Source organism: Cydia splendana, chromosome 17 (assembly GCF_910591565.1).
Source record: "Cydia splendana chromosome 17, ilCydSple1.2, whole genome shotgun sequence".
NCBI lineage: Eukaryota > Metazoa > Arthropoda > Insecta > Lepidoptera > Tortricidae > Cydia > Cydia splendana.
In genome coordinates, this window is record NC_085976.1 from 7,339,684 (window position 1) to 7,362,955 (window position 23,272).

Consider the following 23,272-nt stretch of genomic DNA (forward strand, 5'->3'; position numbering starts at 1 on the left):
AGGCCATAATACTAGTACAGCGAAAAGACAGTATGATTCTTTATAACTAATATAACTATGCACGAATAAGAAAAGATCCTGGCCAAACTATATATTCAATGTTATCCTAATATCCCAAATACATATGACTTATGGTCACCCTAATTAGAAAGAGATGCAACGGCCCACCTTGACTTCTCATGTGGACACACTTTTTGGCTAATGTACACTATCCGGTTTACTCTCTTGGTCCGTGGATTGAGATTGACAATACAACTGCTTTGACTAATAGAATGTCTTGCGCGGTCGTTATCCACCAACTAACGTTACCCCTAAACCCTAAACTACCATTAAGATTTATGGTTGGTTACCGTACGGTACGATAATAGGGAACATGCTAACTTTTTTTTCTCAAAGCCGTAACAGACTACCGCACCGCGACTTTGGTACGCCGCGATGATTTTCCTATATCGCTTCATAATCACTGCGTTGCACGCTTGATAGCTAATGTATAGCGTCCTTTAATTTATGGTACAAGTGTTTTTCTTTTTTGTTATTATCTGTGTCTCTTATCACCAACCATGCTTATGGAGGCTGATTGTCAAAGCAAAATTAAATTTTACGTAAAAGAAAAAAAAGGGAAACCATGATTGTAGGGAAATGACCTGGATTATTAAAATTGGTGAACAATTTCACCCTTGGCAACAAGAAACAGTTTTTTTTGAATCAACACCTTGACAAGTTCATAAAATGACTTGAGGATGCAGACAGGATGTAGCGATATTTTAGAGGCTAAAGTTGCTGAACGCAATGAAAAAGCCAAAAAGCTATATCGGTAAGTTATTGCAGTGAATTAACTAGATATTATTCATTTCCATGGTGCCAATATTGAGTATTTAACATTTTTTGTAAAGTGAAAGGTCAAAGGTGACAGCTGTGATGTGATTGTAAACAAGGTTTCCTAACAAGGCTCTTGAGTGAGTTTCTGAAACGTATAACCAGTCTATTTCTGTTCCAGGTATGTGAGTGACGCCGCTAGACGTGTCGACGAGGCGTCAGCGGCCAGCCGCTCTATAGTCGACCTATTTTCCACCAAAATAGAAGTTCTTCGTCAAAAACTCAGAGACAATTGCGAAAAATTGCTCTTTCTCGACCCATCAAACTATGGCAAGAAATCCCTTGAGCTTCTATGGAGGAAGGGATACTACGAAACTGTATCAGCGGCAAGGAAATATCAGGAATCTGATACTGCTATAGATAATTTTCTGTTTACGCATATTGGGTGTGGAATAGGTCATTTTCATCACATCTTGAACAGGATGCAAGCTATAACGAAAATTTTGCCTGGAGAATTGGACTATGAGCTCATGCTCGAGGATGGAGAGTCAGAGAGTGAAACCCAACTTAGCGAAGAAGAGGTACAGCTGGGGCGCTATGTAATTTATCAATGCTTGATCTACCTAGGGGACTTAAGTCGGTATCAAGTAGAAATATTCGAAAACTATGAGCCTTCAACAGCAGCTCGCTATTACCTCCAAGCTGCTCATATTGACATGTGCTCGGGTATGCCATTTAACCAACTAGGCAACCTATATCTTGATAAAAATTACAACTTAGACTCTGTTTGCTATTACATCCATTGCCTTAGCTGCACCACACCTTTTGAAGGTGCTACTGGTAACTTGGTAAAGATTCTAGAAAAACAAACACAATATTGCGAAACTTTAAACGATGCTGAAACTTACACACAAGCAGAACACATACAAAACACAGTCGCAAACTTTCTATCGCTAATTGACATATGGTATTTTAGCAAAAATGACACTAATGTGCCACAGAGGTGTAACAAAATAGCCCAAGATCTGAGAATAGCAATGGAATTTGCAAAATCCCCATTTCCTGATATGAATAAGAATTATACTGAGTATACACAGGCTGTTGAAGAAGAAAGCACTACTCCATCCTATTTAAATGGCAATCTTGTCCATAAAATGGTACAGATTTGCCTGTTTACAATATCAAAAATGATGGAAATAGATGAACAAAAAGCATTTGCAGGCAAAGCTTTCACACTTGCATTACTCTCCCAGCTGTTACAGAAATTGCTTAAGCAAATGGAAGAACTCGGTTTTAAAAATCCTGCTCGAAAATATAGAGTCAGATCTGTATCGACAATTGAAGTGGAATCTGAAAAACCTGACAACCAGGCTAATAATACTAATGAATCTGAAGTAATAGAAGATACCATCATCAATAAAGAGAAAACACCACCACAGACTGAAACTGAAGATGCAAAAGAAACATCTGATGGTGATAATAAAAAGTTAGAAAATGGTGACAGTAAGCCAAATCTTAAAAAGACAAAACGCAGACGCAGGAGAAGGGTTGATTCCTCTGAGAGTTCAGATTTGAGTGGTTCAGATAGTGAAAGTAGTATGACTTCAGATGATGCTTGTTCTGATGATATAGATGATGATGATATAACAGATTCAACATACAAGTCTGATGATGAATCTAGAAGTGGGGAATCCATATTTGAGGATTCTGATGAAGAGGAAACATTAGAAAATCTAAATGGAGATGTGGAAAAATCTCCTAAGCCAATTGAAGATCCTATTTCTAAAGTAAATGGCATTGATCACAGTCAAAAGAATAACACTAAAAAACAAGAAATTGAATTGAAAGAAGAAGAAATTCAAGACTTCTTAATGGGTGATAACTATTTGCCAAGCATCAAGCTCTTACTAGACTGGGTGCTTTTAGAAAAAGAATTGATCCTATCCTGTGGGGACAGTGGTGAGTCACTCTTCCAATGTGTTGTTGATCTGCTAAATATTTTCACATTTTACTTTTACCCCAAAAACAATGAAGTTCCTGGCAAATTGAAAATCTTAGCTTATGCCAAACATATTGCTATGAAATTAAAGTTGGAATACAAGAAGATACCTCTACCAGAAGACCTAAATTTACGGGGCACTAACATATGTAAATTTGACAAAGATGCTGCAGAATGGCAGGTATTAAACAAGTACCAACCATCAGTGTATGAAGAAAATGTAATAAGGATCCTGAATTTTATTGACTTTGGCAATCAAATTGCTAAAATTGTCCCTAGAATCAGATTTAACAGATCTATGAAGATATTCTATTTCAAGAAGACTTCAGCTCCGAAATTGAACACTAAAATAAACCACAAGAAAAGTAGAGAATGGCACAATTCAAAGACACCCCATGTAAGTATAAATACAAGATATTGTCTCATCAAGTACATGGTCTACGAGCAAATACCCTTAACATTATTCTCCTATTGTAAAACTATAAAGTACAACGCACAAGCTGCAGAGACATAGTTGGCCCTTCATCGTAAAAAAACTTTGGATCTCTCCACTCCCATAAAATTGTTATTATAGTAAGGGTCGGTTGCACCAAACTGTTCGTATCGTTAAAGAGTTCGCTAAATTTTTATGTGGCACTAAGGGCCAGTTGCACCAGCCACATTTGACAGACTGATCAACGTCAGCCGGCGCGCCCCGGCGCTTTACTATGAAACTTTCCATACATAAAAATTTAGCGAACTCTTTAACGATACGAACAGTTTGGTGCAACCGACCCTAAGTCTGACAAAAATACATGAATAGTTTTCCATCATAAAGGAGGGCTCCGGCGGCCTCCTCCGCCGCCTCGGGCGCCTCTGGCTGACGGCGCAGGTGCGCGAGCTGGAGCGCAGCCCCTCCGCGCCCTCGCTGCTAGCCCTGGACGCGGCCGCCATGCACCTGCATCTGCGGAAGGTGAAGCAACTGCTGAAGGCGCGCTCGTTCGTCCTGCTGGTGCCGACTGTCGGTAAGTGATCGGAGATATCATGGTTTTTACTAGGAAACAGGCATGACTATGCTAGATGGTCATGACAAAAGGGGGGAAGACGGATGCAATATACGTCTTATTACGAAGCATTACGTATATCGTTTGACAGGATTTTGACGTATATTGCATCCGTCGTCCGCCCATTAGTCATGACCATACATTTTCTCATTAGGTGGGAAATATAATAGCTTGTGGCTTTTGGTTCTTAGACTCTGACCACGCTATCTTTACACAAACAGAGTACGAATGCATAGGGTCATTGCGTCAGTTCACCGTCCAGTGCCAGATTCCGTCCACTTGGCGTAGTTGCCACAAAGAATTGTTTTATATATTCAAATTATACGCAATTCTTGAATATATAGGCATATATTCAAATTAAACGCAATTCTGTAGCAACTACGCCAAGTGAACGGAAATAGGCACTGGACGGTGAACTGACGCAATTACCCTACATATCCCTATAAGCACACTTGACGTAGGCATGAAAACTTAGCGTGGTCCAACGCTTTTAACATTTCGAGAAAAATGTTTTTTTTTTTTCAAAATCTCGCATTTATATCCTCCTAATTTAAGAAATAAGTGCTCCAATTTTTTACGCTTTTTTGGTGAAAACAAATTCCTCCATAATGTTTTGAGAATTTTGTGAAAAGAAAACTTTTACATATAATTTTTAGTCTTAGATATTTTTCAAATACATGCACGTACATTTGACAATACAACCTTCTATCTCAGTGTTGCAAGAGCTAGACGACCTCAAGCGCTCAGAGCACAGCGCGCGCGATGCCATCCGCTGGCTCGAAGCGGCCCTACGGAGCGGGTCGCGCTTCCTGCGCGCTCAGAGACCGGGGCAATCGCGCCCGCTACCATTACTTAAGTATCCTAAAAAGGTCAGTACAGATTCCGGCAGGTCGGGTAATAATTTCAGCTTATAGCCAAAGCAATTCTGCAAGTGCAATTTAAATTAAATTATTTTCCATAGGCTCCTCCACATGTGACAAACTTCATCCAAATCCTCGAGTTCTGCCACCACCTAACGGCAGACGAGAAGCAGAGCGGGCAGGGCGAGCCCGACCGCGGCAAAACCAACAACCTGCTGATACTACTTGTCGGCAACCAGCCGGGCACTGACGAGTACAAGGAGTTCAGCGTGACGGGCGCCGCGCAGGCGGCTGGCGTTACTGTGCAGTACATAGGTAAACCCTTCTGTGCAGCACATAGGAAAGAAATTATTGATCGAATTTTGAAACAGGAAATTGGGGAATACAAAACGTCTATTACAACTGTTATGGAGCTAAAATCTGTTTGAACGGCAGGCTCCTGTGTCTAATTTATGAATAAGCGTACAACATTATAAAAATCTAATTTTCATATAGTTCGGTGGTCCATTATGCTCTCCACAGGTCTGCTAGCATAAGTTGCGTTCTCGCGTGCGAGTCCATACTTGACGTCGCGCTAGATGTATGGAGTCGCGCGCGAGAACGCAACTCATGCTAGCAGGTCAGTTTTTGATTTCTCCGTTTCTCTATATAAAATAATATAATTTTTCAGGTGATTTCTATGCGAAATGGCGCCAGACCATAAACAAAACCGGCAAGAAAAGATGAACCCGTTTTTGTCGCGTCACGGACTTGGCTGAACAATCGAAGATCGAATCGGTAATCGATGCGAATCGCCGCGGCGATGAACCAAGAGAATCGATAATCGGTGGTCATACATTATCTATGGTCTTTGTAACTTTTTTAATGGAACCATCTTTTTATTTTAGAAAATGTAATAGCTTAATGCATTTTTATCATTGTAGAATTATCGTTAACAAATCATTCATTTTAAGAATAACCATTTTACATCGTCGTCATTACTTTCATTGTCATTCTTGGGGATTTTCATTTTCGACTCCATAACATGCATTTTCAGATTTTTTACGTTTTATTTGGCTTAATATGTATTGATTTCTTAAGATATGATATTATTCATTTCAATAAATATTACGTTCACAAAATGATGTTTTATTTGAATTATCAACAAGTTTCATTGTACATTGTTGATCATAGTAATTGGTGTTAATCAAATAAAAGCTTGTAAAAATTTATTTAAAGCCACCTGGCGGTGAAACTAGGTATTTTGGTGGTTTTTGGGGGATAAGACTACTGGACAGTGCGAAAAGTAAACTAAAATGTTCTTACAAGTAATTTAATTTATTAACAATTATCATAATCATACGTAAAACTAGTTTTATTATACTTAGATCTTTTCGTCACCATTCTTCAGGCTTGTCAAGTACGTTAGTGTAAGAATATCTAACAAGAGAATTATTTTTAGCATTAACTGATTTTTAGGGTCCCAAAAGGGTCCAACTGTGTCACTGTCAATACTGTCATGCTCGAAACCTATATCCACAAAATCTTATTATTTTTCTTGTTAGACATTTTGCTACTAATTCGTTCTGACACTACCAAGTAACATTTTACAGTTTATCAAACTTAAGTCAAAAATTTGTATACAACTTTCAATACATAAAAGTATTGACGCTATTCCATGGATAATTTCATTAACTTTTTACCCGTTTACATGGTTTTATTTCGTTGTTCCGTTTTCGTAACATTTGATTTAACACCTAAATTGAATTTACGAAGCTGAAATACAATTTATACATATACTTAGTCAACTTAAATATTTACATTAAAAAACAATTTTAACAGTATAAAGTTTGTCAGTTAAAATTATGTTTACCTAATCTTAATAATAAGACCGCAAATACAGCCCATATTAGAAAAACTACGTCTTTGAAATAATAATTTATAGTTGAATATTGCCTAGCAAATTTTCTATGCTTATACCAGTTATACCGTATTGATCACGATAGTTACGAAAAAGGAACAAAGTGTTACGCGTTCCATAACATTACTATTCGAAATTCGAATACATTTTACAGCCAGTATCGCAGTACTCGTGGCCTGCTTATGAAGTGTTTTTTTTGGCGACGGTCCGTTTGCAATTTATTAAGTGAAACGGAACGTCGATGAAAACATTTCAATAATAATAGGTCCATAAAATATCGTCAGGTGACAAGCAAAACTCGCTAAGTACCACCACAAGTTCATAGCCATAGTGAACCATATTAGTACTGAAAGTAGGTCGATTTTTGTTTAATTTTTTTTAGTAATTAGTGACTTTTGCTTGTCACCTGACGATATGCCAGTCGCTTTACTACAGGAGCTTAGATTCCGGCTAAGCTAACTCTGCATCGACTTGATCAGAACAAAGGATTCATTGTAAACGTCATATTTTCAAGGAAATTTGACATCAACGATAACACACTTTGTCGTTGCTAATCCCATGCAGAGTTAGTTTAGCCCGACTCTACCGCTTCGGGTATAATGTTCCTTTGACAAATGAAGAGTTGAAGACAGACTTTCTATTTATAATTTCGTAGTCAATGGTTTGTGCCGCTATTTTGAAACTAGGACATTTTAAAGTGCCACCGTGGCGGCCGCGTTTCTTGACGCATATTTCCGGTTTTACTGTCCTCTAAACATTTTAACTCCGTCAAACGAACATATACCTTAAGCTTCAGTCACGAAGAACTATTCTCGATTGAATTAGCTCGTCAATGACGCCGGCGTGGACTGTTATATTGATACATAAGTATTTCACAGAAGTACAGCGTTGTCACCGCCAGCGCTATTTAGCGAATATGCTCCGAGCATTTTTTGTCTTTCGGGTTATTAGCATCCGTCTCGATTATTTTTTGAACCTAGATTATAATAGGAGTATTTACATAGTGCCACCTAGTGGTCAGGGTGGGCACTAGCCGGAGAGGTCGCCGTGGTCGAAGAGCTCCTGGTCGTAGAGCGCGGCGCGCACGGTGCGGCCGCCGAAGTAGCGCCCGTTCAGCGCCGCCGCCGCCGCTGCCGCCTCTGTACAGTACAACATACATGGTAAGGGTGGTATTCCACCTATCCAATGTGTCTAGCTTCTCATATTTTGCTTAATGAGAGAGTGAGACTCACAGATTGGACAGATGGAATACCACCCTTAGGGCATAAAAATGATCCATGATCCAATTAGAAAACGTATTTTCTTTGGATGGCTCAATCACAAAAAGTCCTGAGTAAAGGCCAGAGCACACCGACTGTGTGCGTAGACGTGAACGTGCACTGTGAGCTGTCTCTCATAATTATACTAACAATCTTATGGATATTTATGTCTGAATTAAATAAATTGATTAAGGATCTATACATTACAACTAGCACGTGCATAGACACACGCGTCCGATGCGCCGTTTATAATATTATATAAAATTTTGTTCGTAAAATCACTTTTTTTTTAATACGTACGTACATAAAATAGTTTTGAACAAATTACTAACTGTATGTTAGGGCTGAGATACTGACCTTCAGGGTTTTGGAACTGCACGAAAATCTTGACTAGTGCGTGCGCGGGGTCATCGTCCTCGCTCTGCCGCTCGTTGTAGATTACTAGCCGTTCAACCGCGCCCCATTTGCCGCATTCCTCCTGTACACAAAATGGGTCTATATAGGTAGAATAAGTAATTGCTATGCGAAACAGCTCGATCTATGAAACGTACCGAACAAGGCTCGGAACAGGTTTATAAAATACCGGTATATTTCGGTTTTCCCTCGAACTTTCATGAGAACGCGAACGTTTTAAGAACTTTATTAGAACCTAAATAAACCGGTTTATTTGACGAGCGACGAAACGCCCTGCCGGCCTGGTGGTGTGCCACGTAAACATAGACACCGACATAGGAAGACACCGGTTTTTATTGCTCTAAACCGGTTAAGCTGACAAGAACTTCATGGAAATGTTCTCCTAAAAACCGGTTTAAAAATAACGGTTTTTCGAGCGAAACCGAAATTAAAAGGTTTTGCGCCAAGTACATGATAACGCATTGGAAATTTTACCGGTTTCCGAGCCTACCAAATGATTGAACTCGTTACTTGCTATAACAAAACCGGTTACATAGGGGACTAAAAACCGGTTTTACATTCCCTGGAGTATGTTACTTCAGATAATGTCACCGAGTGAAGTGAATAAAAATCTCGACAATTCTCCATGTCCATATTCCATCGCAAGTTCAAGCAGCACGGTGCGCGACACGCGGCGCCGCATGAGCCGCTGCATGACGCGGTGCCGCGCCGACTGCCCCAAGATGTAGCGGCTTTTGCTGTAGTGTGTCGCGGGACAGGAGTGTCTGTGGGGCATGTAGACCGGCTACTGTACCTGTATCTCGTGGTGCAGCGCCTCGTCGACCTCCTCGGGTGCCACCATGTTGGCGAGCAGCACGGTGCGCGACACGCGACGCCGCATGAGCCGCTGCATGACGAGGTGCCGCGCCGACTGCCCCGAGATGTAGCGGCTCCTGCTGTAGTGTGTCGCGGGACAGGAGTTTCTGTGAGGCATGTAGACCGGCTACTGTACCTGTATCTCGTGGTGCAGCGCCTCGTCGACCTCCTCGGGTGCCACCATGTTGGCGAGCAGCACGGTGCGCGACACGCGACGCCGCATGAGCCGCTGCATGACGAGGTGCCGCGCCGACTGCCCCGAGATGGACAGGGATTCTTGCTGCTGCAGCGTGTCGGGGGAGGAGTCTAGGAGTTTCTTCTGTAGGGCTGCTTGGAGGCCGGCTTCGCCTGTCGCCGCTGCGGACGCGGCTGATACTGGTGGCGGTTGGGTCTGGAAAATGATACACCGATCAGAACTCATGGCAAAATAAGACCAGACGTGATTTTTCTAATCATCAGTAGGTTCAATTCTTATACCGATTATCACATTCACTGCCAGCGACCGGCGAGGAAAATGTACTGAGTAAAGATAGGCACTGCCTTTTGCCCTTTGTCTCGTATAGGCGGCGGCACGACAGTGCCCCCAGATATCGCAGAAAGTTATTTACGGTATTGTATACCGTACCTGTGGGGGCGGCTGCGGTCTTGCGGACACGGGCGGCGGCGGGATGACGACGCCGGGCGGCGGCAGCGCGGCGGGGAGCGCGGCCGGGAGCGTCACGGGCAGCGCGCCGGGCAGCGCGGCCGGCAGCGCCGCGGGTAGCGTGACGGGCAGGTTGGCGGGCAGCGCGCCGGGCAGGGCCGCCGCGAGGGTGGGGAGTGCGGCGGCCGGGGGCACGCCGAGGGCGTTCAGCTTCGTGAGACCTAATGCTACGGCGTTGCTGGCTACGGCGTCCATCGCCTGCGCATTCAAAAATAAGTTAGTTACATATTTGTTTTTTCGTACAGTTGGCAAAATATGATATATGTACAAACTATTCGCCATACGAGTTTCTCGGGATATCAGTGCAAATTACATTTCGTCGACGTTTTTCAGTCGCCTAGCATCAAATAAAGCCGTGTTACGATATACGAGTATTGGCCACTTTGGGCGTCACTAATATCTATTTGAATAAGTCGATAACTCAACGAATAGGTTATACGAGAGGATGTAAAGCTTTACGCCCAGACAACGCGATGATGAAGGGGTGCATCCATTTTTTGGATATACTATGAAAGAGTAACGAGACCGGTACAATACCTGTATCTTGGCCGTAGCGGCGGCAGCAGCAACAGCGGCCGCGGTGGGCATGGCCTGCGGCGGCGGCGGGCCGGAGAGCGCGTGCGGCGGCGTGATGGCGCGGCCCACGCGTAAGTACTGCCCGCCCAAGTCGAACAGGTTCATCGACGCGATGGCTTCTAGCGCGGCGTTTAATGTTGCGTATTCTAGGAACCCGTAGCCCTAGGAAAGTAAGTTTTAGCTGTTTTAGTTCTTCAGATTTTTAAGCGGTTAGCACGCTTAATACGAATAGGTAAGCTAATAAAAATAACAATGTGTTATTTGGCAAAAGTTACCTACACATGTATGTATACAGATAAATGAAATCAATGTTACAGTGATCCTGATCATCCAATAATAATGATGTAGTTTTGGGTCACGTTTGAAAATGTATTAACAGGTTAATTGAAAAACCGGTTTATTATAATAAACCGGTTAACCAATCGACTGTTTGTTTCTGACCACGTCTTTCAACCGGCTATTTAGTTTTTTCAGAACGACTTGTTTGATCTATATTTTAATAGCCACATACGACACACATACGAAAAGTAAGCCAATAACGATTATAACAAGAACATGATATTATTTCTGAACGATTAATTTCATCTTCGTGTAAGAAACTCTAAGAGCGTCGGCGTCTAATCAATTATATATGGCTGCTGCTCGACGCAACATTGACGCAACTGCGAAGAGACACCATTTTCCACAGGGCCGACGCTCAAAAGACGGTAGTGCGTGGTCTCTCTTACCAGTGCATAATAAAATGCTAACCTTATGCCTCGTTGCCTGCGCACCGTGCGCCAGCCTGCAGTACGTGACGGGCCCAAACGCCTCGAACACATTCTTGATGTCGTCTTCACTAAGCTCCGGATGAACTGACGCTACGTAGATACGGTTGTACTGCTTCGCTTCCTCCTGCGATCACATGGGGATTATCATTTTATAGCCATTTCTCTTTCGTGGAAAGAATTATGTATTTGTATCGAACCAATGTGTAGAATTTGTGTTTGGAATGATTCCAAACGCAAAACATTCCAAACATAAATGCCGTGAAGAAATGAATGAAGAAGAAAATAAACAAAAAATCTGTTTGTAAATAGGAATATTTTCGTAAACTCACAAGTGTTGAAATTAATTCTAAAGTGGTATGTGAATAGTGAAATTTCTAATCCGAATTCAGTCCTTTAGTGGGTTGTTGGTAATGTTGGTATGGTATGGTATGGTTGGTAAATAGATAGGGTCGATGCAATCTGTAGAATATATAAGAAAACTGCCATAATAGAAACTATTATCTCTAATTGTGGCTCTCCATCGGAGAAAGGTCCTTAGTCCTTATGCATATGGAGCAAAAGGACCCTTTGCCTAAACTGGAACGCCACAATTAATTTTTGGGTTTTTTTAGTAAAATATGAGTTGCCCCTAAAACTCCTACAAAAATACCTTCTTGTAGGTGGATCGACTTTTTATCACATTGAAGTTTCGTTTTCTCCACATTCCCACTAAAAAACTCTGTAGGCATATGTTGCTGAACCCACCTGTATCTCGTCTATGACAGCCTGAGCCTGCGGCATGTTGCTGGGCCGCCCCACGACCTTGATGTTCCGCCCGCCCAGCATCACGCCGTTCATCTGCTCCAAGCTGAGCTGCGCCGCTTCTGGTATCTCGTATTCGACGAATGCGAAGCCCTTGTGAAAATATTTTTTGTTAAAAATTTCAAATAAAAATAGATGCCATCTTTAATTTTATTTTATTGCTAAGCTTCGGACTTCTAATTTACAAAAATGATTCTAAAGTGCGTGAACAGGCTCGAACAATCAGATATCGAGAAGGAGGATTAACTTGCAAGATTTGATTACAGTTACAGAAAACTGACTGGTTGAACTAAATTTAAGCTTGAAAAGGGGAAGGCCTGTGAGCAGAATCTTTAAATAAATTATATTACCTTGTGTTTTTGTGTGACGGGATCCCACGACATGTTGATACTCTTGATCGGACCGAACGGCAAAAACGCCTGCCGGATCGTGTCTTCCTTTAGCTCGAACGAGATGGAGCCAACGTATACTCTGCAACAAAACCGTTTAAAACCGGTTAATTAACTCTATTTTTAGTTACTTTTGTAATTAGTCTATTTTATTTACGACGAGTTCTGATTGAGAGAAAAACACATAAAAGATTGCAAATATTGCATCAATTAATCAGATTGACCAGTCCAGATATATTTGAGCAGAGAACCGGTACCGAATCACGAAAAAAAATTGGCTTTTCCGTAGAAAACATTGATATTCGATCATGATCAGCCAAAATATATGAAACACACTTTACTTTCGCGATTTCGGAGTTGGTCCCATAATAAAAGTTGCTCAGACCTATGTAAAATATTTGAATGTACTCTTTTTTTTTATACCACATCGGTGGCAAACAAGCATACGGCCCGCCTGATGGTAAGCAGTAAGGAATGCAAATCGGTTATTTTTTGTATGGAAATAACCGCGGTTTCGGTTAAAAACCGAATATTTCCATACAAAAAATAACCGATTTGCATTCCCTAGTAAGCAGTCACCGTAGCCTATGGACGCCTGCTACTCCAGAGGTGTTACATGCGCGTTGCCGACCTTTTAAAAACCTGTACACTCCTTTTTTGAAGAACCCCATACTGTAGACCCTCGGGAAAACCTCGGAAGGGAGCTCATTCCACAGCCGCAGCGTCCGCGGGAGGAAATTCCTCTTAAATCGTACTCCTGGGAGTCGTGGGCATTGGCTCAGATCTTTTCAGCTTTACGGGTCACAGGTTCGACCAGCGCGAAGCGGGAGCCTACCGGTATCGCTCTCATCATTGCCATAATTATATTTATTACAATTATTACTAATTAACATTCAAAAAGGAACTTGTTTTTAATTTACTGTCTTTTGTCAACTGCGAACTTCTTTAATAACCGGTTTCAGTTTTTGTTTGGTTGAAAGCTTAAATGTGGCTTTCCATAGAGAAGGGTCCTTATGTACATGGAGCATAAGGGCTCTTTGGGCATGGAACTCCAAAAATGTCCTGAGTCCGTCAATATTATTAAATTCAGTTGTTAAATATTTTATTTCTGGTTATTAATTTAAAGTTAATTTTTCATTTTTTTTTATTCAAGCCTATGGTTTGTGGATCTTGCACCTCCATCATCTGTTAACACTTTCGCAATCAGGCAAAATTTCAAACAATACCCCAGAAACCGACAGTACTCGCTAGTCGGGCAACGACGTGCAACTCAATGCCGCACGCCGCGAACCCGCTAGTCGGGCAAGCGGCGGACGCTCAGGGCTGTGCCAAGTAACTTTCATATAAGTACGTGGATAAAATTAAATCTGCTGTCTCATCTGTTTAGGCTCCCCGTTTTATCAATTATCACAATGCATTCAGTGGGGCAGTAGGAAATGAATAAAATCACACAAAGCCAAATCATCGACAGGCTAAACCACAAAGTCCAGTAAGAAAGCAGAAATCACAGTTGTCCAAAAAACAAGCCGAGTCGTCAAAATGAAAATTAACACAACACAACAACGTCCGAAGCACATCACAAACCATTACGGAATGGCTCCGATTGCAATTTTACACCGAGACCGGGTTGAAAAAAAAACCCGGGTCGCAAACTTCAAATAGATAAGGGATGGTAAACAACATCTCCAGGGTTAAGTGTATGATCACAGTAACTACATTCTTTTGTCAAAGAAGTTGCGACTTTATTGTATGTGTACGAACGTACTAATTATCGTAACTATTCAAAGCTACTTGTTACGTTTTGCTTCCATTCAGTTGCAGTGCAGTGCTGTTTTATGATGACTGACCTATTGTCTTTTTCTGAGAACTGCCGCTTAGAAGTTAGAATGTTGTTAGGTACTTAGTTGAATTTCTTGGTTTATTTTTCTCCGAATTTTGTTTCACAAAAATCATCCTATGAGTACTCATGAAATAGATGTATACCTATACTTACTAAATATTCGTAAACACAAATTAGGTTGTACGATTTACGAAAATTCTAACTCCTATTGATACATACCCGTGTATGCAATTTCACGTAACCAACTAATAAGAATTTTTATTTTGTAATCACATTAGGTAAAGTAAATAAAAATACAAAGTGAAGTAATAAAATATAATAATCAACTGTAAGTACCAACTTTTCGACCACATAATAATCAGAAGACTTACAATTTTTTCTGTTAGTGCCAGTGGCAGCCCTGAGGTAGTGAAGATGCAATGCTTGCCTGTCGGGCACTTCGGCGTCGCGTGTAGGTTTATAGCTCTTGCCCGACTAGCGGGTATGCCGGCATCTGAGTAAAGTTTACGAGTGCCCGAGAGTCGGGTACGCGGTTTCGAATGTGTTAATGTGCGACTGTCTTCTTCATAACGACCATATCGATGCTTCTCCATAGCATATTAATAAGCGTTAGTCTCAATACCTTCTACACTTGAATGCACAGTGTGTAAAACCGGTTTTTCCAGCGTAGTAATAGTTCCTAGTAAAAACCGGTTAAAATCTGAAGTGTATGAGTATTGTCGTACCTGCACATGAGGGCCAGCGCCTGTTGCCGTTGCACTTGCGTCCTCTGGGAGGCCATCTGTTGCTGCTGATGTGCCAGCGTCTGCTTCATCAGGACCATCTTGATGCTCTGCTCCATGGCGTACTTCTTGGCGCGGGCAACCGCGTCCGCCTGCTCGCTAGAGAGCCGCGGCAGCGAACCGCCGAGGACCGCTGGGAGCGTTGAGCATTTGGCGCCAGGACCTGTTTAAAAGAAGACCATACTGTTTTTATGCCCAGTGCTACATCAAATATGGCGGTCTTATGGGATATAATGTAGAGTCGTCACTACCAAGCAGGGTTAAACTTAATATGTTACAACTCACTCCCAATCTTAATCATTTCAATTCAAGAAAAATTACACTACAAAAGATTTACACATCATAAAAAATAACTCAAGAATGTAGTTATGTCCGACAAGAGCAAGTAATTGGTATAAATATAACTTATACAAATGAGTGAATCAACTATTTCATGTTGTTTTACTATTTCGTCAGCAAGGAGACGGAGACAGCACTGTTTGTTATAAGAAATGTTGTTCCACCAACGTTTTTAGCAGCTGGGCCATTTATTTGGTTAATTTAAATGCTTTTTTGGCATTACTACCCAGGAAAATGTTACTAGTTATTTTTCTCCTCTTTCCCACCGCTTTTGTGCCCCGATTCAAATTTTGTTTTTTGTTTACTTAGAAATACCTAGTTAATAATATAATATAAGTAACAAGAATAACGACAATTTCTTACCCAGAAAATTCTTACCAGTGTAGACATCGCCCATCTGCTGCAAATCGTAGATAGGTGCATTGAAGTCCCCGCCTGCAACAGGAGTTAGGTTAGTCGAGAGTTCGCGCCTCGCCCCGCGGGCCACACCACCACACCGGATCTGGGATTCAAAGTGGTCCCTCTATGTCACCAACGACTATTATCACCTAACAATAGACATTTTTAGGATTATTAAAAGCTATGGTACTTGAGGACTGATTGAAATCTGAGATTGTCATTAGTCGTTTGTGAAATAAGGGATGTTTTATCTTTCGTCAGATACCCAGTGGTCCGGTGTGGTGGCGCGGCCCCCGCGGGCTATGTATTAATGCACGCAACAAGCACACTTCTACTGTCAACCCGCGCGTCCTGGCCGGCTTAGGAACCCAATCGGGCTAGTGAAACTTTCTCTATCATACTCCATATCGAAAGGTGACAAGCAAAACTCACTAATTACTACCGCAAGGTCATAGCCATAATGAGCCATGTTAGTACTCAAATAAGGTTGATTTTTGTTTAATTATTTTTTAGTAATTAGTGAGTTTTGCTTGTCACCTGACGATATCTTCCTTTCGTGCCTAGAGTTAGACCAAGAAAAGTCTGCAGCGATTTTGATAGCCCACGCAGCAAGTGTTATTTACACGTCATAATTTCATTGAAGTTTGACGTTTAAAATGACACTTGCACTGCGTGGGCTATCGAAATCGCTGCAATCTTTTCTCGGTCTGACGCTATCACGCTTTTTAACCTTTCATAGAAGGATGCAACGATAAAAAATGCTATGCGGTGATGAAATTGATGTGTGAAAACCTAGTAAGTAGTTTGGTATTTCAAAGCATGTTTCATACTTAAGTATTTATTTTTTCCATAAATGTGAATAAACACAATAGAGAGACGTAGGTACTATGACCAAGTAATTTTGTAATTGTTTTTGTTTAAGAAACAGGCTATTTCAGGTACCTAGTGTTGTATTGTGGTGTGTGTTCGTTCACGATAAAATAATAAAAACTATTTTTCGACGGATAGAAAATTGAAAAACTTATCGAAAGTTATCACTGTTATCAGTGTGGCTAGACGTCGGAAACCGGTATATCCTTCATACAAATAACCGGTTTGTGGTTTTGGTTAATCGCCTTTTACGATATCTCTTCTACTTTTTTAAATGATTCATTTCCCTAATGCTAATAAAAACTGAAAATAAATCAAAAAATGTAAGTGTCGTGTTGGCGGTTCTGACCCTCGAGTGTGCCATTGGTAGGTATATACTACGCAATGCCAGTTTTATTAGAATCGTTACATCCCTACATTCAGTCATCGGGAGACCCCGTGAGACCGCAGTCTGCGGAGAGAAAAAGGTTCGCCGGCCAGGCGGCGCCCTAGCACGCTCGCTCGGCCGAGTAGGGAAGGTAGGTACATTGTGATGCAGCAGGCGGCGGCGGCGGGCGGCGTTGCTCGAAGCGTAACGCAAAAACCTAACTTAATATCTAGTCTGAAACAGAAAGCAGAAACACTGATCACTGAGGAGATGTTTCTCATGGCGAACACAACGAGACGAGTAGACGGCGGCGGGCGGCGGCGGCGGCGACAGCGCCTGCAACAGCGAGCACAGGCACGCGGCGTTAGATGCGCCTTACACTTGGGCCGCTCATACCGAGCAAGGTCACTGGGTACTTACCTGGCGGCGGCGCGGCGGGCAGCGGCGGCGCGCCCGGCAACGGTGCGGGCGGCATACCCGGCGGCATGGTTGGCATGGCAATGCCAGGCATACCGATGTTGCCCATGGGCATGTTTGGATGCATCATGCCGGGATGCTGCATGCCTGGCATACTGCTCATTCCTGGCATACCGCTCATTCCTGGCATACCCATCATGGGCATGCCCGGCATTCCATGCATGCCAGCCATCTGCATAGCACTTGTGTCACCACCCTGCAACTACACAATTTCTACATGTAAAGAGATCTCAAAAGCATGAGAAACAAACCACCACTTCATGCAGTTATGAACCATTTTTTATTTTAGCATGAGTTTTACAAATTTTACACCACAGATGGTCCTTCATAGGTTTAAATCAGGGGTCCCCAAACTTTTTTAGCTTAGGGGCATATTGCACCTCAGAAACTTTCGCGCGGGCCACCATCGGTTTTTGCGCCGGGAGATGGTGTCTGGTTGCTGCTATTAGGAACAGTTCCTCTCAATGAATGCTGAATCCCTGGAGCCTGGCTCTCGCGGGCCAGACGGTGGGCGGGGGACAGATTGTAACATGTCACGGGCCGCGGTTTGGAGACCCCCAAATAAAGAACCCAGATTCCTCCCCCAACAGATATGGGTATATGGGCTTAAAGCATAAGAAAGATAGAAGCCCTGATAGAAATGGTAGGTAGGGTACCATAAAAAAAGAATATCTTGGTTACGTAGTCTAATGTTGGCTTGTAGAATCAACTTTTCTTATATAATGATTTAGAATAATAAATATTTAATAATGTTTGATTAGTATTTTCCTGACAATGGTGTTGTGAAAAAAGTTGTGTTTCACTCGGTCACAAACTTTGTTTAACTTGCTACACTCATTCCGCAATTTTGCTCGGGAATCAATATACCAGCGATTAAACAAAAACTTTGCCTCCTTGTTAAACAAATAACTATTATTGCAACACAAAAGAAAATGACTCAAACATATTTACAATTTAAATAATCTGCTGCTTAGGGTGGTATTCCACCTGTCCTTTTTCTTGGTCCAATATGCATTGGGTCTCACTTCCTCATTAAGCAAAATGTGAGACGCAAATACACATTGGACAAAGAAATACAAATACAAATTGGACAGGTGGAATACCACCCTTATTGCTGTAAGAGATCTCTTGGTGTGAGAAAGAAATTAGAGGAATAAGAAAAATAACAGTAAAAATCTTAAAATAAGTTGCCTTAATAGAAAGGTGGGAAGGAGGGGGGGTGGGAGGTGGGAGGGGAACCCCCCCCCCCCTCCAACTTCCCCCCCCCCCCCCGCGGAAATGCTTGGTTTCTGAATTATTCATAATTTCATAGTTATAATTTGAGGTTATGAAAGATTGGGTTATTCGCAGATGGTCTAGAACGCAAAATGCCTCACCAAAAAAAAAAACATTTTCGCCGTTTTATCTTTATGTTAGCGATGTCGACGGAGGCTCCTATTCTGTGCTGTTTGGCCTTCGGCCATTTGAAGATAACTAACGAACCTAACCTACCCTAGTGATATAAAAAAGTGGTAATTTTGCGTTCTAGACCGTTCGCGATGTAGACTATAAGGGATATACTTATAGGCAAAATATTACACTAGTAATTTTGCGTTCTAGACAGTCTTAATATTCAATGATCACCCAAAAAAAAACTTATTTGCGGCAGCTAAAATTGCTTTAAATCAATTTAAAACAACCCCTCACAGCGTCAGTTATCCTCAAATAAGGCGACTTATTTTAAGATCCAACCCAAAATAACGTACAAATACATACACAGCGGCACACTAAGGAAGAGATAAGTAACAACAATGATATCTACTTGCTATGAGAAACAGTCTAACGTACGTAAATAAAAGGTGTATAGCGATAAACTGATATACAAAAACCCGCTACGACAAATTTATGGGAACCACGCTAAACAAACTGTAGTCAAGTTACATAGTTACGGATTAGATGTAGGTACAATGTGTCGTATTTGTTGGAAAAATTAAATGACTGAGATACAGCCACAAAGGTATACTTAAATAAAAGATCAAGCAAAAGAGCAATGATATAAAAGAAAAGAACTAGGTTAGGTTTCATGACAGTTCGTGTCAATATATTAAATCTGTTTTAGCTTACCAGTTCCATGGTTGTCTTATTAATCAGGCGGTGCGAAAGTAATAATTATATTGTAATTTATCTAGCATTCGATGCCACTTAGATCACAACTATGTAATAAAAATGTGTATTACCGTGAACACCGTCACAACACGACACTAAAATAAGATGGCCGACTGGCCGTCATCAGTCAACAACCAATCACGACGCCTTTTCTGTACAGTGCTATTCACTAATGAACGGATTAAATAATGGTGCGTACACACCAGTGCAAAAATGGATTTATAAAAGCCATAACAGACTACCTCGCCGCACCACGGCCTCGGTGCGGTGAAAATATCTCTTTCTCGCTCTAACATAACGCTGCGACGTGCTCCGTCTGTCCGTTTAAATCTGCAAATTGCCAAAACGAAATTATAAAAAAAATGCATTCTATTCATAGATCTAGTAAATTTTCAATAGATGTGCTAAACTCGAGCACAGACAAAATTATAAACACGTTTTAAAGTAGCTAACACACTATCGCACCGCACCAAGGTCATTGTGGGACGCACCCATAAGTAAGAGGGAGAAAGAGATATCGCTTTCGCGCTTTACACTTTAAGCCCCCTCCAGACTATGCGCGTGAATCGCAGGCGAAGCCGCGAACGCGAGTGTGGAGTCGATTTTCGCAGACAGCGAAATCGACTCCACACTCGCGTTCGCGGCTTCGCCTGCGCTTCACGCGCATAGTCTGGAGGGGGCTTTACACTTTACAGTAAGAAATTAAAAAAATGTGAGACTATCAATAATAACGCTTTCTCTGCTACTCCTACTGCTAGTTCCATAAGAGCATCTCGTTCGGTCATCTCCCGGCTCTATCATTTTCATCTCTATACTATTGTACCTTGTACACTCTATATGATTCTATTGATAGAAGCAAAAGGAAAAAAACATACATACAAACATACGGGTCAAACTCGGAGTAATTAACTTGGTTATATCCTCTAAGGGGTCAAACAGAGAACCTCCTTTTTGAAGTGAAAACTTCTTTAGCGGCGCTGTGCACTTTTTGTGGTGGGGAAAAAACATAGAAGGTAGGATGGTCTAGAAGTGGTATACGCGTGCCTCCGTGAGGGACAAAACATACGCGAATGCGACACTGTGATTGGTCGAATTCATTTGTTGCCCACCATTCTCCATACTAATAAAAAGATGGGGAACATACAAAAAGTGAAACTGTGACAAGGACAAGCAATAATACCGCCTTCTCTGCTACTCCTACTGAAAGTTCCATAAGTGCATCTCGTTCGGTCGTTTGGCCCCTCCCCCCGTTTCATCTCTATATTATTGTACCTCTATGGGAAAAAATGATAAACTCGAGACAGCGTAAGGCGTAACGCGTCTCTCCTCTCTTTCTACCGCGCGGCGAAAATGTATGCCTGAGCCTGCCGTTTCATGTAGGCGGCGCAGTGCGCTTGCGTGATGTGTGACGGACAATGTCATTGTTTTTTGAAGTGAAAACTTCTTTATAGCGGCGCTGTGCACTTTTTGAGGTGAGGAAAAGATTATAAACTCGAGACAGCGTAAGGCGTAACGCGTAAGGCGTCTCTCCTCTCTTTCTACCGCACGGCGAAAATGTATGCCTGAGCCTGCTGTTTCATGTAGGCGGCGCAGGGCGCTTGCGTGACGTTATGTTATGTGTGACGGACAATGTCATTGTTTTTTGATTTAAATGCCTGTAGTGAGTTTCCCTCAAACTGGTATTAATACTCACAGCACAGTGATGTGCTTAGGGGTTTCAAGTAATGCGACGATACAACGCTAGATGGCGTTAACCTCAATCATACATAGTGCTGCAGACATTTTGCACTATATGGCCCTGTTATTAATATTTTGAGTTACAATATCGTTGAGTTTTCACTTCTGCCGGCACTCCTGGAGTGCAACCCGTTGTTTTATTTATTTAAATGCCATCTATTGAGATTCCCTCAAACTGGTATACCTAACTGTAGTACCAGTAGTACTTACTGTGATGTGCTTAGGTGTTTCAAGTAATGCGACGATACAACCCTAGATGGCGTTAACATCAATTACACATATAATGCTGCAGACATTTTGCACTATATGTTATTAATATTTTGAGTTACAATGTCGTTGAGTTTTCACTTCTGCCGGCACTCCCGGAGTGCAACCCGTTGTTTTCTTTTGAAGGCGGTTAAAACGAAGTTGAGGTATCCATTTTGTTCATATTCTAGAAGGTAGGATCCTATAGAAGTGGTATACGCGTGCCTCCGTGAGGGACAAAACATAGGCAATGCGACACTATGATTCTTCGAGGAACACGGAAGGGAGGCGGCATTCGCACTATTTCCCCTCTGCCGAGGTACAAGATTAGCGCGTCAATCTAATCTAGCGCGGGTAATAAAACTAGTTGCACTTGGACTTTTCACTAGACCGAGTCCAGACGCGCGCGTGAACACTGCTGCACAAAAATGCCTGTTTGCTCGGTTTTTTGTTATAAAAAGTGGTCGGGGACATCAAATTTACAAAAAGAAAGTGTTACATTTCACATGTAATATTTTTTTTTACATATCATACATTTAATTACATTCAAACACAATTATTATATTTTAGTCTCATGATATTGTTGGATTTATTAACGAGCGCTGGTGGCCTAGCGGTAAGAGCGTGCGACTTGCAATCCGGAGGTCGCGGGTTCAAACCCCGGCTCGTACCAATGAGTTTTTCGGAACTTAAATTATCATTTGATATTTACCAGTCGCTTTTCGGTGAAGGAAAACATCGTGAGGAAACCGGACTAATCCCAATAAGGCCTAGTTCCCCTCTGGGTTGGAAGGTCAGATGGCAGTCGCTTTCGTAAAAAAACTAGTGCCTACGTCAAATCATGGGATTAGTTGTCAAGCGGACCCCAGGCTCTCATGAGCCGTGGCGAAATGCCGGGATAACGCGAGGAAGAAGAAGATTGTTGGATTTATCGATTTTGCTCGCTCAGTACAAATTGCGGATCGGTCGAGCGACAAATCCGACTTCTCATCTCTCAGAATTAGTGTCCGACCGAAGGTTCGGTTTCGGTTTCGGTTTCGGCCAGTTTCGGCCAAAAAATCATGTTTCGGCTGTAGTTTCGGTTTCGGCCAAAAAACGGCCGAACCTTTCGGCCAGGCCGAAACTTACGAAATGGTACTTCGGACAACAATATTAATACATACCTACATATACTGATTCATGTATAGGTACAGAAATTAATTGGTTTATTATAAAACACAATTCCACTAATGAGAGCGCCACTGGACGGTCAACGCAGTTTTAAGAGGCTGTCAATACTTATAACGCGCACACTGTCTAATTGTATCGGTTTGAATGAGATAGCACTGTCGCACGTAGCCGTTGGCCGAGTATCAGCTCGGCCCGAGTCGAACGATGTTTTTTACCATTGGTTTGTGTTCCACATGTCCTCTACTTCAGCTTAGCCCTTGGCCTCTCTGCGCCATGCTCGGCCTGCGGTCTCGCTTTTTAATACAATGGACATTGGAGCTGGAGTCTGTGCTTAACTACTTATCCTGAAGCCTGAAGCACGGCTTTGACTTCGCATGAAAGTTCGCCTCACTGGGGCACTTCGGACTTTTAGGCCCAGGTGAAGATCGGTACCCGGCCTTGCGATATTGTTAACAAAAAATTTCGCGCTCGCTGCGCTTGCGTTTTTGGTTGACCCTGTATCTACATGTTAGCTT

The 23,272-nt window shown here is 42.0% G+C and overlaps 2 protein-coding genes across 3 annotated transcripts; one reads left to right on the forward strand and one right to left on the reverse strand.

Moving 5' to 3' along the window:
- Positions 1-526: 526 nt before the first annotated feature.
- On the forward strand, positions 527-5,839 carry LOC134798662 (nonsense-mediated mRNA decay factor SMG5). Its single transcript, XM_063771030.1, has 6 exons — positions 527-814; positions 998-3,212; positions 3,633-3,819; positions 4,573-4,727; positions 4,820-5,033; positions 5,389-5,839. The coding sequence occupies exons 1-6, from the start codon at positions 741-743 to the stop codon at positions 5,442-5,444; spliced, it is 2,901 nt and encodes a 966-aa protein (XP_063627100.1). The 5' UTR covers positions 527-740; the 3' UTR covers positions 5,445-5,839.
- Positions 5,840-6,016: 177 nt separating this feature from the next.
- On the reverse strand, positions 6,017-19,691 carry LOC134798663 (poly(U)-binding-splicing factor half pint-like). Of its 2 annotated transcripts, XM_063771032.1 has the most exons (12): positions 19,563-19,687; positions 17,403-17,661; positions 15,725-15,781; positions 14,951-15,170; positions 12,347-12,467; positions 11,940-12,089; positions 11,176-11,319; positions 10,387-10,587; positions 9,772-10,047; positions 9,283-9,537; positions 8,235-8,355; positions 6,017-7,757 (listed from the first exon to the last, which is right to left on the reverse strand). In XM_063771032.1, the coding sequence occupies exons 1-12, from the start codon at positions 19,569-19,571 to the stop codon at positions 7,648-7,650; spliced, it is 1,923 nt and encodes a 640-aa protein (XP_063627102.1). In that variant the 5' UTR covers positions 19,572-19,687; the 3' UTR covers positions 6,017-7,647. The 2 variants fall into 2 exon arrangements, with proteins under 2 accessions (XP_063627102.1, XP_063627101.1); XM_063771031.1 differs by lacking the exons at positions 6,017-7,757; positions 8,235-8,355 and having other exon boundaries at positions 9,150-9,537; positions 15,710-15,781; positions 19,563-19,691.
- Between the last annotated feature and the right edge of the window lie 3,581 nt (positions 19,692-23,272).

Excerpts from the sequence above, each read along its gene's own strand:
- LOC134798663 (XM_063771032.1), bottom strand. Across the intron at positions 15,782-17,402 it reads GCCCGCCGCGCCGCCGCCAG|GCGGGGACTTCAATGCACCT; the intron begins GTAAGTACCCAG and ends CTCCTGTTGCAG. Across the intron at positions 8,356-9,282 it reads CGCTGCACCACGAGATACAG|GAGGAATGCGGCAAATGGGG; the intron begins GTACAGTAGCCG and ends TTTTGTGTACAG.
- LOC134798662 (XM_063771030.1), top strand. The coding sequence starts at position 741 with ATGCAGACAGGATGTAGCGATATTTTAGAGGCTAAAGTTGCTGAACGC. Across the intron at positions 3,213-3,632 it reads ACAATTCAAAGACACCCCAT|GAGGGCTCCGGCGGCCTCCT; the intron begins GTAAGTATAAAT and ends TCCATCATAAAG. Across the intron at positions 5,034-5,388 it reads CGTTACTGTGCAGTACATAG|GTGATTTCTATGCGAAATGG; the intron begins GTAAACCCTTCT and ends ATAATTTTTCAG.